The sequence below is a fragment of the Pelobates fuscus genome, chromosome 8, assembly GCF_036172605.1.
Source record: "Pelobates fuscus isolate aPelFus1 chromosome 8, aPelFus1.pri, whole genome shotgun sequence".
NCBI lineage: Eukaryota > Metazoa > Chordata > Amphibia > Anura > Pelobatidae > Pelobates > Pelobates fuscus.
In genome coordinates this window covers 105,545,539-105,559,401 of record NC_086324.1, presented here as the reverse complement: position 1 = coordinate 105,559,401, position 13,863 = coordinate 105,545,539, and the positions used below count along the sequence as shown (strand labels likewise).

Sequence of the window (13,863 nt, the reverse complement as noted above, 5' to 3'; positions counted from 1 at the left end):
AAGCCATCTTGGGAGCGCTCCCCAGCAGAATCGGACACAGAAATGAGCAGCCAGGCGGCCCCTGCACGGGCAGAGGCCCCTCTAACCAGGCAAGACATGAAAGGCTTCCTGGCAGACTTTCAAAAGTCAGTGGCAGAAGAACTGGACAAAAGGCTGACTCCTATCCTGGAAGGAATGGCTGACCTCACGGCCAGAACACAGGCCACAGAGTCCAAAATGGAGGTGCTGCACGGAACGGTCACCACACATGAAGGAGAACTGCAGGAACTGAGAGAACAACTGCGGATCCTGGAGGACTCGAATGAAGACTTAAATAATAGAACACGCCGGAATAATATCCGCATGAGAGGCCTGCCGGAAACTGTATCCACAGAACGGATTGCAGACACACTTACAGCAATCTTCCGTAACCTACCACCAGAGGCCACGGCAGCAGACCTACTAATGGATCGCGCACACCGCGCACTCAGCAGCAATACTTCCATGCCGAGAGACATAATTGTACGGCTACACTTCTACAACATAAAAGAACAAATAATGCGCGCAGCCCGAGACTCGCCCATAGAAGTGGAGGGAGCACAGATACAGCTCTACCACGACCTAGCCCCAACCACCTTAAAGAGAAGAAAAGACCTTCGCCCGCTCACGCTACACCTACAGCAACACGGTCTCCGGTACGCCTGGGGCCACCCTTTCAAGATCATCATCCGGAAGGACAACAGGTTCTGTACACCAACAAGACCAGCAGAAATACCGGCGCTCCTAGACCAGCTGGGCCTGCCGCAAATCCCCACACAGCCACGAGAGCCTGCTGGGCCAACCTCACAGGCATCCACCAGCCAGAGGCAGGCGCCCAGAACAGATAACTAAAAGCCAGCGATCAGCAAGCACACAGACTGGACCCTCGACAAGACAGCACTGACGTACCCCGGACACAGACTCTGGAGCAACAACCAACGATATCCCAGAACAAGCCGGCCAAGACTAACCACCAAGAAACGGCAGCCCGCTGACAACAGCGTACGACCTCCAACCGCAATGCACCGTCCACAATTGCAACATGACCAAGACAATGCGCTGCAAGATCCAAGACACCCCCAACTGACACCTGAGCCCCCGGCTTGCCACACTCAGGACCCTGCGGCCCCTGGACCACCACCTCACCCATAAGGTACTGTACTGTCATCCTACGGCCCACAGGGACACTAGGGCCAGCGGGGGAGGGAGCGGATCACACAACCCCAGGCAAGTCCCACCGGCCCATAGACAAAATGACCCTAACAGCATCATTAACAAGCGCGAGTCGGGGACCGCGGGGGCGAAGATTTCCACAGCGACAGCCCAGATGGCCAGCAGGGGTGCATAGGGCAATGGCAGGCCAGGCATCGAAACAACAGCCCCGAAAGAGACAGCTAATCCCACAGCCCACCCCCGCGGGAGCCCCACCAGAGACGCTAGCATCAACCTAACAAGCAGAGGGGCAATATAGACATTTAAACCTAAACAATCGAGGTGTACTCAGGTTTATGAATAGCATAGAAGAGGTTTATATTAAAGAGTGACACTGTAGATGACACCTGGGCACAGAGAGACAGGTATGCCCCCGAGGGGGAGGGGGGGGAACGGCAGAGACGGGCCACTGCAAGAGACCGGAACTCCGACAGCACCACTTACCCCCGCCCTTCTACCAGGCGCTGCGCCTGGGCGTGCGCAATATAGAGCACCCACAGGGGACACACCCAGACTGGGGGAGACGGCCGGCTTAGGATGGGACGACGCCCACCGATGAGACGTGACACACAAGGCACCCCCAGAGACGCCCCTCCCCCCATGGCCTGACAGATAGTACTGTGCCATTTGGGACAGATAGGACCCCATGACGTCACTGGGCCCACGGGGGTCGGGGGGAGGCACGGGGGAAATACCTGCAGAGAGGGGGAGGCCGAAAAAAATAGAGCAGTGCGGACGGGCTAAGGAGGCCCCTGACCAGGCGTAACTGAAAACAAAAACCAAGACAGATGGCCAACGGCCACGGGCGCACTATCAGAGCCCATCCCCCTGCCCCCCCCCCTCACGACAACACCACCATCCCCAAGTGACGACAAAGGGGAGACAAAGGGGAGACGCATGACGGATGCCAGGGTACGGACAAACCTGACCACCAGGGTACGACCGTAAAAAACAGAACTAGGGACCAGTCAATTGTTGCAAAGTTTAAAGGTATTACCGTTCAAAATGTTTTAATATGTATATAATAACTGTTACACTATCGGTGTAAAAGCTCTGTTCCTACCACGGCTTGTAACAAGCAAACCCCAGCACGGCCACAACACCCATCAGGCCACAGCATACTCCTAAGGGAACACTAACCAATTCCCCACCCTTCCTTTCCTCGGCTCAGACAATACAGACCACCCTAAGGCAGGTCACAGGCACACGCTGCCACGACTTGAACACTTTGACCACACCCAGGTCTCGCCACACCGACGACCCAACGGACACGCGAGACACCCGCCCAACTATTAACTGTCCAGTTTGATAAGCCCAGTTAAAACACACACACACACACACAATAGCAGCCCGGAGTGCCGGCTGGTCCGGGCCCACTCTCTTCCCCTCCAACCTTTCTCTCCTTACCCGACCCCCCCTCCCCACAGCCAACACCCAACTCAGCACCGGCCCCAGCAGCAACACTCTGCCACACAGACACCTCTCCCATCCCAACCCACACGGACACGACCAAGACTACCGCACCATGGCACCTCAGAACCTCTCATTACAAATCACCTCCCTCAACACGAAAGGCCTCAACTCACCAGGCAAACGCCACAGCATACTGCGCTGGGCAAAATCGCACGGGAGCAGACATAGTTCTACTCCAAGAAACTCATTTTACAGATCAGAAACATTTCCCTCTGACCAACCGGCACTTCAAACGATATTATCTGGCTCCCCGGACCCAAAGATGAAGGGGGTGGCAATTTTACTGCGTAACTCATGTCCCCTGGGGGACATCACAGCATTAAAGGATCCCGCGGGCAGATTCCTCTTCCTGACGGGATACGTGGGAACAACGGTATTGTCAATCTGCTCGCTATATGCTCCATCAGCCCCAGATGCCACCTTCTAGGAGAACTTCCGAACCCACCTCGCAGGCCTCACCACCAAACATGTAATCATAGGGGGCGATTGCAATGCAACACAATCTACTGTCGCAGACAGAAGAGCGCACGACGGTGGTACCCTGGCCACCACACGCAACAACAAACTATTCACCATATTCTTAAACGACACAACCTTCATAGACGTATGGCAGGCACAACACCCATCCGCCAGAGATTACACCTTCTACTCCCACACACACCATATTCATTCATATTCCAGAATAGACAGATTCCTCATATCCCACGCGATCCAACCCTGGACCACCCATACAAAGATTGGCAATATAGCGTGGTCAGACCACGCAGAGATCACCATGACCATACAAATACCCAAACTGCTACGACCATGGCGATGGCACCTCAACCCATGGATATTGCGGGACCAAGGCACCATCCAAACATTGACGGACAACATCTGCGACTACTTTGATACCAACACAACAGAAGACGTTGCCCCAGCAATGGTCTGGACCGCCCACAAAGCAGTAATCAGAGGCAACCTAATAGCCATAGCCACAGACCGCAAACGACGCCGCCTACAAAACCTGACGGCAGCGCTAGCAGAACTGGCCAGACTGGAGGCAAGCCACAAGCGGACACCAACAGACGACCTTCTAGCCCAATTAACGGCAACAAGAGACCTGATAAAATCACTCTCAGCGGCAGACGTGGCAAGAAACCTTATGTGGTCAAAACAAAGATTCTACGAGAAGGGAAATAAAGCGGACTCGCTACTGGCACATTGCCTCAGGAAGCGGCAAGAAGCCAAAAAAAGTATCCAAAATTCGCACGAGAACCGGCGATATCACCAACCAGCCGGAACAAATCGCGCAAGAATTTTTGCATTACTATACTGAACTGTACAACCACTCCGCAACAACGACGCCAGAGTCCAATGATCCTCAGACGCGAACCTTCCTAGAACGCCTTAACCTACCTTCCCTCCCTTCCAAAGCCAAAAACATCCTAGCGGCACCCATGGAAACGGAGGAACTGGCTCAGGTCCTTAAAACACTTAAACCACTGAAGAGCCCCGGACCAGATGGCTTTACGGCCCTCTATTATAAAACTTTCCAGGTACAACTTGTCCCCCGCCTTTGCAAAACCTTCAACTTGCTTCTCCAGGGGCAACCACTCCCCCCAGACATGCTCACGGCAGACATATGCCTACTGCCAAAACCAGGAAAGGAGCATCTAAACCCAAGCCACTACAGGCCGATCTCTCTTCTGAATACGGACCTGAAAATAATCCCTAAAGCACTAGCCAACCGCCTTAACCCATTCCTCCATAGCCTAATCCACCCGGACCAGGTAGGCTTTATCCCACGTAGGCAAGCAGCAGACAACACCAGACGAGCCTTCGATACGATATGGTATGTCCAAAAACGACAGATCCCATCGGTAGTTCTATCACTAGATGCAGAGAAGGCATTCGACCGCCTTCTCTGGCCCTACCTGTACTCAGTGCTTGAACACCTAGGGTTCCCATCCGAGTTCCTCTGCATCCTAGCCGCAATCTACAACAGACCAACGGGGAGGCTTCTTCTACCCAATATGGAAGCCCAAACATTCTCGATAACAAACGGAACCAGACAGGGCTGTCCCCTTTCACCCTTACTTTTTGCCATATCACTTGAACCGTTACTACAGGCTATACGCCAAAACCCAAATATCCAGGGAATTCAGGTCCGGCGGGAAACCTATAAGGTGGCGGCATACGCCCTACTGACCCTAGCGGACCCCATACAATCGCTACACACGACGCTAACACTGATTAATGAATACGCCACTTTCTCAGGATATAAAATCAACCTGACAAAATCCATACTCATGCCCATGGCAACAGATAACGCTACTCCGCAACCTATTCCCCTTCCAAATCTCAACCACCTCACTCACATACCTGGGAATTAAACTATCCCCCTGACTCACGGACCTCTACGATCTTAACTACAAACCACTATTAGCAACAGGCCGTTCAGACCTCCAGCGTTGGGAAGCACTGGGAGTATCATGGCTAGGAAGGATTACCACAATAAAGATGAACCTACTCCCTAGATTTCTGTATCTCTTTCAGACACTACCAATACCAATTTTAAAAACGGACTTCAAACAACTACAAGCCGCAATTTACAAATTTATATGGAAAGCTAAAAAGCCCAGGATACGCAGAGCTACGATGTACGTGCCCAGGCCCAGGGGTGGACTGGGACTCCCCAACTTTCAACACTACTACCAAGCAGCACAACTGGCACACTTACAACAATGGCACGTACCGCCGGGGACAAAAAGATGGGTGGACCTAGAGCATGACATCATGGGCTGGGACCTACCGTCCTTCTACCTATGGGTACCCCCAACACAGAGACCCCTACCACCGCCCACCTCACCGGCAATCACACATACGCTGGCTCTTTGGGACAAACTCAACCTCAAATATGACCTGTCATCGTTCGTGTCACCAGTCACCCCAATTTACCAGAATAAACTGTTCCCACCGGGGTTAACAGCCAAACACTTCCATTCCTTCGACCAGAGAGACATTTCTAGATTACTACATTTTTACCACCAAGGAGAAATAATAGCATACGCTGACCTCCCAAATGCAGAGACCCTCACCATCTCGGACTACTTCCGATACCTGCAACTGAGAGACCTAGCACAACAACCCATAATCAAACAAGCAGGCACTTCACCACCAACACTGTTTGAGAAACAGTGCTTCGACTCACCAACACACCCGGGACAAATCTCCGACATTTACACCACCCTAACGACCCATACCTCGCAAATCAACCTCACCTATATAGCAGCATGGGAACGCGACCTCGGGCCACCGGAGGATCCGGGGGACTGGGCGGACATCTGGGAGGCAACAAACACACTGACGGTATGCGTCACGCATAAGGAACAGGCATACAAGACCCTCTTCCGCTGGTACACGACACCGCGCAAACTACACAAAATGGGCAAACTACCCAATGACCAGTGCTGGAAACTATGCGGGGAGTCCGGGACCTATCTCCACTGTTGGTGGCATTGCCCCAAACTCAAGCCACTCTGGTCGAGGGTCCTACGACTTATGGAACAAATCATAGACAAACCACTCGAAGCACAACCCTGGAACATGCTCCTGAACAAACCTGTCGAATCCCTCACAAGGAGCGAAAACAAACTAGCAGCCTGTATAACCCTGGCAGCAAGACGAGCCATCGCAGAACTATGGGCAGACAAACGCATCCCCAATATCTCCACCATCATACGAAAAATTCAAGAGACCCGAGACCTAGATGAACTGACAGCACAGACACACAACACATACAAATCCTTTCACAGGACCTGGGACCTCTGGGACAACAACTACCCAAGACTGCACATAAACCCTCTATGAGTGAGGGGAAAATCAAGACATGCAACTAAACAAACACACCCACCACGAACACAATAAATAGCACAACTGACCCCCAGCTCTAACGCCGCAATAGCAAGACAGACAGCACAGGCAGGGGGAGAACACCGCCCAAATGCAACCTACACAGCAGCCCAAACAATCGTGTAAAACCACACAGTTAACCGCAACACTTCCCCCCCCTACCCACCAGACCCTCCCCACCACCCTTGTAACCCGCAACCCCAACCCAACCGATCCAGAGGGTGGGCCTGGCCGGCCGGGATACAGGGGCGCACGGGCACCTCACGGGGTACCAAAGCACCCAGAAACACTTCCCACTCATAACTACAGAAGAGAAGAGGGAGAGAAAAAGGGGGAAAAGAAAAGGAAAAGGGAAAAAAACTCCCCTTGACCCGAGGTGGAGAAGGGGGGAGAGAACATTAAGACCCCACACCAGGCACATAATCCAAGCACCCAGCAGCGACCCAGGGTGAAAGACAACCAAAAGTGTGGCACCTAGGCACAATCCACACACAAGTTGAACAAATACTGGAAAGCCCACAGCTACTCTACAACACACCCAAACACTTGTTACAACACGGGTCACAAGGGACTATGCCACACCACCCCAGAAAACCAAACACTGAAAAAGGCAAGAGACCAGCGACCAGTCCCCAGCCCCACACGGTGGACAGAATAAGGCACGCCTGACCCTTACATCCCCCCCTTTTTATTTTTGTTTTTTTTCACCACAGGCCCTGAGGACACGTAACAGCCAGCGGTCTGCATTAAGCAAACACAGAACTAATGCACACTCCCACCCCCGCACAATCGAAACACCACGTGGGCCTACCCAAAAACAAAAATAAAAAAGGAGCGGCAGGCGCAAAGCCACATATCACCCCCTTACTCTCTCCAATGAACAGCCACAAACAAAAGATCCATATAGAGGAAATCCCCCCCCCCTCCCTGCCAGCCCCCCCTCCCTGCCAGCCCCCTCCCTGCCAGCCCCCCCCCCAACAAGTTCCCACCCACAAAAGTTCAACTCTGCAAATGCAGTGAGTACCCCAACACACTCGTACCGAGGATAATCCATGTCCAACGCAAACTTCATGAAATGTGATACCACGGTATAACAAAATGCTACGTACTGATATTCTTGGCATGTATTCACCAAACAGGCTTTTGTATGAGACAGAGTGTACGAGATCTAGAATTATCCCCTACCCCTCTCTTTTCTGTACCCCACCCCAAACCCAAGAGGAAAGCCTGCAATTAACAGAGGTTGAAACCATCATTAAATAACTAGTATGTACTCCTGGACTGTTCGACCACCAGAACACGCACATGAATGTCTGGAGAAACTTGTACCATAATCTCTAACTCCCCTTCTTCTCTTCTGTACCCCCCCATGAAGCAAAACTTTCAAAATAAAGCATTTATATAAAAAAAAAAAAAAAAAAGTAAGGGTAGGTCATAAATTAACAAGACTTTTAGCACAAAACAAACATTTATCAAAACAAGGGTTAACCCCTTCAGGACGGAGTCAATAGTACACGTTCTGAACAAAACAAAACGTAAACAAAAACTGGAATTTGCGCTATATGTCTGTTCACCCGTAGTTCCCCTCTTTCATATTAAATGCACCCACACTTATTATATATCATTTTGTTCAGGAGAAACAGGGCTTTCATTTCATATAAAATATTTGTATATTAAACAATTTATTATGAATAAAATAAAAAAAAAACTGAGAAATTTTAATTTTTTTTTTAAATTTGTAGTTCCGCCTCACATTTTAGCTGTAAATGTCATAATACTGTTAGGTTTTACGGCAACAAAATGCACATATTTGTAATCAGCGATGTCTCACGAGTACAACAGTACCCCCCATTAACAGGTTTTATGGTGTTTTGGAAAGTTACAGGGTCAAATATAGAACGTTCCATTTTCAAATTGAAATTCGCCAGATTAGTAATGTTACCTTTGAGACGGTGTGGTAGCCCAGGAATGAGAATTACCCCCATAATGGCATACCATTTGAAAAAGTAGACAACCCAAGGTATTGAACGTGGGGTATGTTTAGTCTTTTTTAGTAGCCACTTAGTCACAAACACTGGCCAAAGTTAGCGTTCATATTTGTTTTTGTGTGAAAAAAGCAAAAAACGAAAATTTGGCCAGTGTTTGTGACTAAGTGGCTACTAAAAATGACTGGACATACCCCATTTGCAATACCTTGGGTTGTCTACTTTTGCAAATGGTATGCCATCATGGGGGTAATTCTTATTCCTGGGCTACCATACGGTCTCAAAGGCAACATAACTAATCTGGCAAATTTCAATGTCAAAAAAATGAAATGCAAGCCTTATATGTGACTCTCTAACTTTCCAAAACACCATAAAACCTGTACATGCGGGGTACTGTTATTCTCGGGAGATTTCACTAAACACGAATATTAGTGTTTTAAAACAGTAAAACATATTACAACAATAATATAGTCCATAAAAGTGCCGTTCGTTTGTAAAAAATGCAAAAAACGTCACTTTTACTTAAAATATCATCGTTGTAATACAATTTACCAGTTTTAAACACTAATATTTGAGTTCAGCGAAGTCTCCCGAGTAAAACAGTACCCCCTATGTACAGGTTTTATGGTGTCTTGGAGAGTTACAGGGTCTAATATAGTGCTTGCGAATTAAATTCTCTGCACTTTCTCCCTGTGTTGTCAGGTATGTCAATCAAATTTTAATTAATCAAATGACATAATTATGTTAAAAAATTACTTAAATATACACGTAGAATTTTAATATATATGCATTTATAGGTATATAAATTCTACGTGTATACTAATGTAATCTTTTATGTAATTATATGTATTTATCTCTATATATATATATATATATATTTGCGGTTATTTGTATTATATAGATAGATATATATAGAATGTCATTCTAAGTGTATTCTGTTTCCTATATATATATATTAATAACAAAATACAGTTAGAATGAAATTACATATGAATATATAATTTATTTTATATTTTGTTTCAATATTTTATTTATTTATTTAATTATTTTATTTATTTATTATTGTAATTATGCGTATATATATATAATATATATATGTAGATCTATTACATATATAATATATATACATATTATATATATGTAACGTCATTCTAAGTGTATTTTAATATTAATATATATACTAATATTAAAATACATTACGTATGACGTTATATATATAATATGTATATATATTATATATATAATATATATACATATTATATATATACATATTATATATATATATATATATATATATATATATATATATATATATATATATATATATATATATATATATATATATATATATATATAAAAAAGGCATTTAATTTATTTTATAACATTTTAATATTTTTTTTTTTTACACTACCTACCAGCAGGGGGACTGTCTAATATTTTAGACAGTCCCCCTGCTGGCAGATCCATAGCCAGCTATAGGGGGCCATGTGATCGCTCTTTGAGAGCGATCACATGGCCCCCGGGGGCCTCATTTGCCGGAGGGGGGCTGCCTGGGCTCTCAGACAGCCCCCCAGAAGAGGATCGCGGCGGAGGTGAGTACACCTCTGCTCCTGGGGCTGCAAGCCGTTACGGCGTTCTATGCCGCCGCAACGGCTTTAAAGCCCTTTAAAGCCGCGACGGCATAGAACGCCGTAACGGCGTTAAGGGGTTAAGCATGGATACAGCGGATGACAATGTGGATACAACGGATGACAATGTGAATAATAGGGGAGGGGTGGTTAGGCTTACCAACCAGCCGCTTCTACAGTGATGTGCTCTTAATGATGGCTTATTTAAGAACAAAACATACAATGGAGTGTGGACTTGGCAGGCATCCAGTCTTAACTAACTTTTATGGTAGCCTGAGACTTTAATTTGTAAGCCCTGTGACTACTTTCAGCTTCCCTGATAAGAAAAAACAACAATACACAGCAGTTACGAGTGGTCTTCCTCCATAAACAGCAAGATTACATGGGACCACTAAACTCAAACCCCCCTCCCCCTCAAAAAAAAAAAAAAAAAAATACTCCACATAATTAAAATGGGTAAATTTCTTACCTGGAGTTTGACTGCAAGTCCATTAAGCTCCAGACAAAATTGCCTACGTAAAAAGGTTAAAAAACCACAAATAGGAGTGTTATGTTACTATAAATTGAAAGAACATTTGTATGTATGTAGCATATTATAACACACACACGCGCAGACCTGCAGTGAAACCGTTTATGAATACAGACTGTTTTGGTGCCAAATTTGGGATGCTACCCAGGACATGCAAGATGACGCAGACATTCGTTAGATGTGCCTCAACATTCAGTTAAAAATAAGTCATAGGGACACTTACAGGGTTATTTACTAAAGTGTGAATTCAAAGTGAATTTCGAATTTAAGGTAAAAAAAATCCAATATAGCAAAACTCCAAGTCTGCTATGCTATGCAGTTCGGTACCCAGGCCTTAAATGCTTTTTGGGTGGCCACCATTCGTATGACCGAACGCAAGTGCTTTATAGAATGACAGCTATTTTGTCTTCCGAACACAGGCAGCAGAACCTGGTCGTCAAGCGCTTGGTACCAATTTCGGCTATATTAGCTCGCAAACCCTGGAGAAACTGTACCGTTGCCTACTTCACTCCCAGACAAGCCAGGAGAGAGCATTTAAAAAAAAAAAAAAATTGCCTAAGGGGAGCATTTGTTTTTAATCATATAGGAACTCACGCAAGTTGACCGGCAGTGGAAGTCTTTTGGGCTACCACCTCATGTGCAGACAGTCAAAACGTTACCCTGATGGCGATTCCCTTACACCAAATAATACTTGGGCACACAAGTCATGTGGGGTTCCTGTGTAGTTTGAATGTGGTTTTGGGGTGTTGTGTGTTTTTTATGCATGGTTCCCTATAACAGATAATGGAGTTACCGGTCTTTGACTCAATTATCTCCCAGACTCAGACACCTGGGAGGGGTTTTGTATGGAGACCTCATGCTTTGGTCTGTGCATAAAAAGCCAAGTGTGGCACAATAAACCTCAGTTGTACTCCCAGAACTGTGTCGTGCAGTTACTGGGGGAATGGGCTTTATTCAATAAGCAGCGCTTTATTCCAGCTCGAGAGGACATCAGCAGAGATATCGGGTCTCAGGATTGCAGCTACGCTTTGTGCCTTTGGATGAAATACAATGAGAGTCACATCTTGTGTGGGGAGTAACTAAGAGTATGAAATACCTACCGCAGATGTTCATACTTCCACACGCCTTCATCCTGCCCTTCTGGGGGCTCCAGGATTTTGTCAATATCTGAACAATCTGTTCTTATATTCTGTTGAATGTACTGCAAAACAAAAAAATAGCATTAACAAAACACAATTAAATATCTTTTGTTGATAAAGAATTAAAATACCGGTAGTTTGCTGAAATTCACTGTACATACACAACATACAAATAAAGCGGCTCTGTGCTTATTTTACAAAAAACCCTATATGTAACATCACTGCTTGCTGATGATTGGCTTTACTTATCTCAAGCTATTGTGGCCGCCGCTATATCTAGTGAATCTCTTCATCTGCCAGGAGCCCACATCAGTGTTGTAACTCTAGCACATGAGCACAACACAAATGTCCATGGAGGATCCCATGAGATCTTGGGAGCCTCCATAGACAATGACTCACAATCACAGCTATGGCCAGGGGAAATTACAAATATTGACGGTGGTAGTAAACATACACAATACCAAAACAGTAGTCCCTGCTTTATCTTTTATATTTTGACCACTTTGTTGTTTAATGAGTTTCCACTATTCAATGTGAGTATTCCATAGAGATTTTTTTTGGTGAGGGGGTTACAGTCTTTTTAAACATGACAAAACATGGCTAGAGTAAAGCTTCAACACAATTGCTATCTACTAGGAGTATTTGGCAATACCACACAATTAGAAGCCAGAAGGAGGAGTGTGACGGACCGCCTGGCACCACGACCGGTACCTTGGTCAATCGTTGCTGCCTAGTACTTGCGAGCACCATAAGCACTGCACTACCATAACCACCGTAAACCCCACAAGCAGTCGCAGCTTGGTTGGGATCTTGCTGTCATCCATCCACCCTGCACCTTAGGCTAGGATCCAGCTGCCTGTGGGTAGACTTCTAGTCCAGAGAGCGAAGCAGGCTGCTCTTACAAGAGCAATCGTTGTGATCCAAGGGAGTACAGTGATTACAGCAATCCCCAAAGTGAATATAGCTCTCCAATTCCTCAAACATGAGCCTAGACTTCATGAAGGGTAAAACAAATCTCAGTTTAATGGAAGCCACAACTGGCCTTTTATTACAGTCCCCATACACGGGGTACTACCCCCTGAACCTGAAAGCAAACCACAGTAGAAATACATAATTTTACATTGGCTCTCAGGTCCAGGACACTCATAGAATGTGGAGGATAAGAAACATTCGGCCCATCTAGCCTGCCCAATTTTTTTTTTTTTTTAAATACTTTCATTAGTCCCTGGCCTTATGCATATCCCAAGCATGCTTAAACTCCTTTACTGTTTTAACCTCTAATACTTCAGCTGGAATAGCCTTCCAGCTGAAGTAGTAAAGTAATACTTCAATATTTTTAAACCTTTGCCCCTCTAATTTAAGACTATGTCCTCTTGTTGTGGTAGTTTCTCTTCTTTTAAATATGGTCTCCTCCTTTACAGTGTGGATTCCCTTTATGTATTTAAATGTTTCTATCATATCCCCCCCTGTCTCGTCTTTCCTCCAAGCTATACATGTTAAGATCCTTTAACCTTTCCTTGTAAGTTTTATCTTGCAATCCATGAACCAGTTTAGTAGCCCTTCTCTGAACTCTCTCTAAGGTATCAATATCCTCCTGGAGATACGGTCTCCAGTACTGCGTACAATCCTCCAAGTGAGGTCTCACCAGTGTTCTGTACAATGGCATGAGCACTTCCCTCTTTCTACTGCTAATACCTCTCCCTATACAACCAAGCATTCTGCTAGCATTTCCTGCTGCTCTATTACATTGTCTGCCTACCTTTAAGTCATCAGAAATTATCACTCCTAAATCCCTTTCCTCAGATGTTGAGGTTAGGACTCCCTCAAATATTCTGTACTCTGCCCTTGGGTTTTTACGTCCAAGATGCATTATCTTGCACTTATCCACATTAAATGTCAGTTGCCACAACTCTGACCATTTTTCTAGTTTACCTAAATCATTAGCCATTTGGCTTATCCCTCCTGGAACATCAACCCTGTTACAT

At 46.1% G+C, this 13,863-nt stretch overlaps 1 protein-coding gene across 1 annotated transcript in view; it reads right to left on the bottom strand.

The window, feature by feature from the left end:
- Positions 1-13,863, bottom strand: part of MOB4 (MOB family member 4, phocein) — a 69,877-nt gene that overhangs the window by 34,469 nt on the left and 21,545 nt on the right. The window contains exons 3-4 of the mRNA XM_063430217.1: positions 11,840-11,940; positions 10,680-10,722 (exon numbers count right to left, since the gene is read on the bottom strand). Of these exons, the coding sequence (XP_063286287.1) occupies positions 10,680-10,722; positions 11,840-11,940 (144 nt within the window). The remainder of the gene's footprint in view (positions 1-10,679; positions 10,723-11,839; positions 11,941-13,863) is intronic.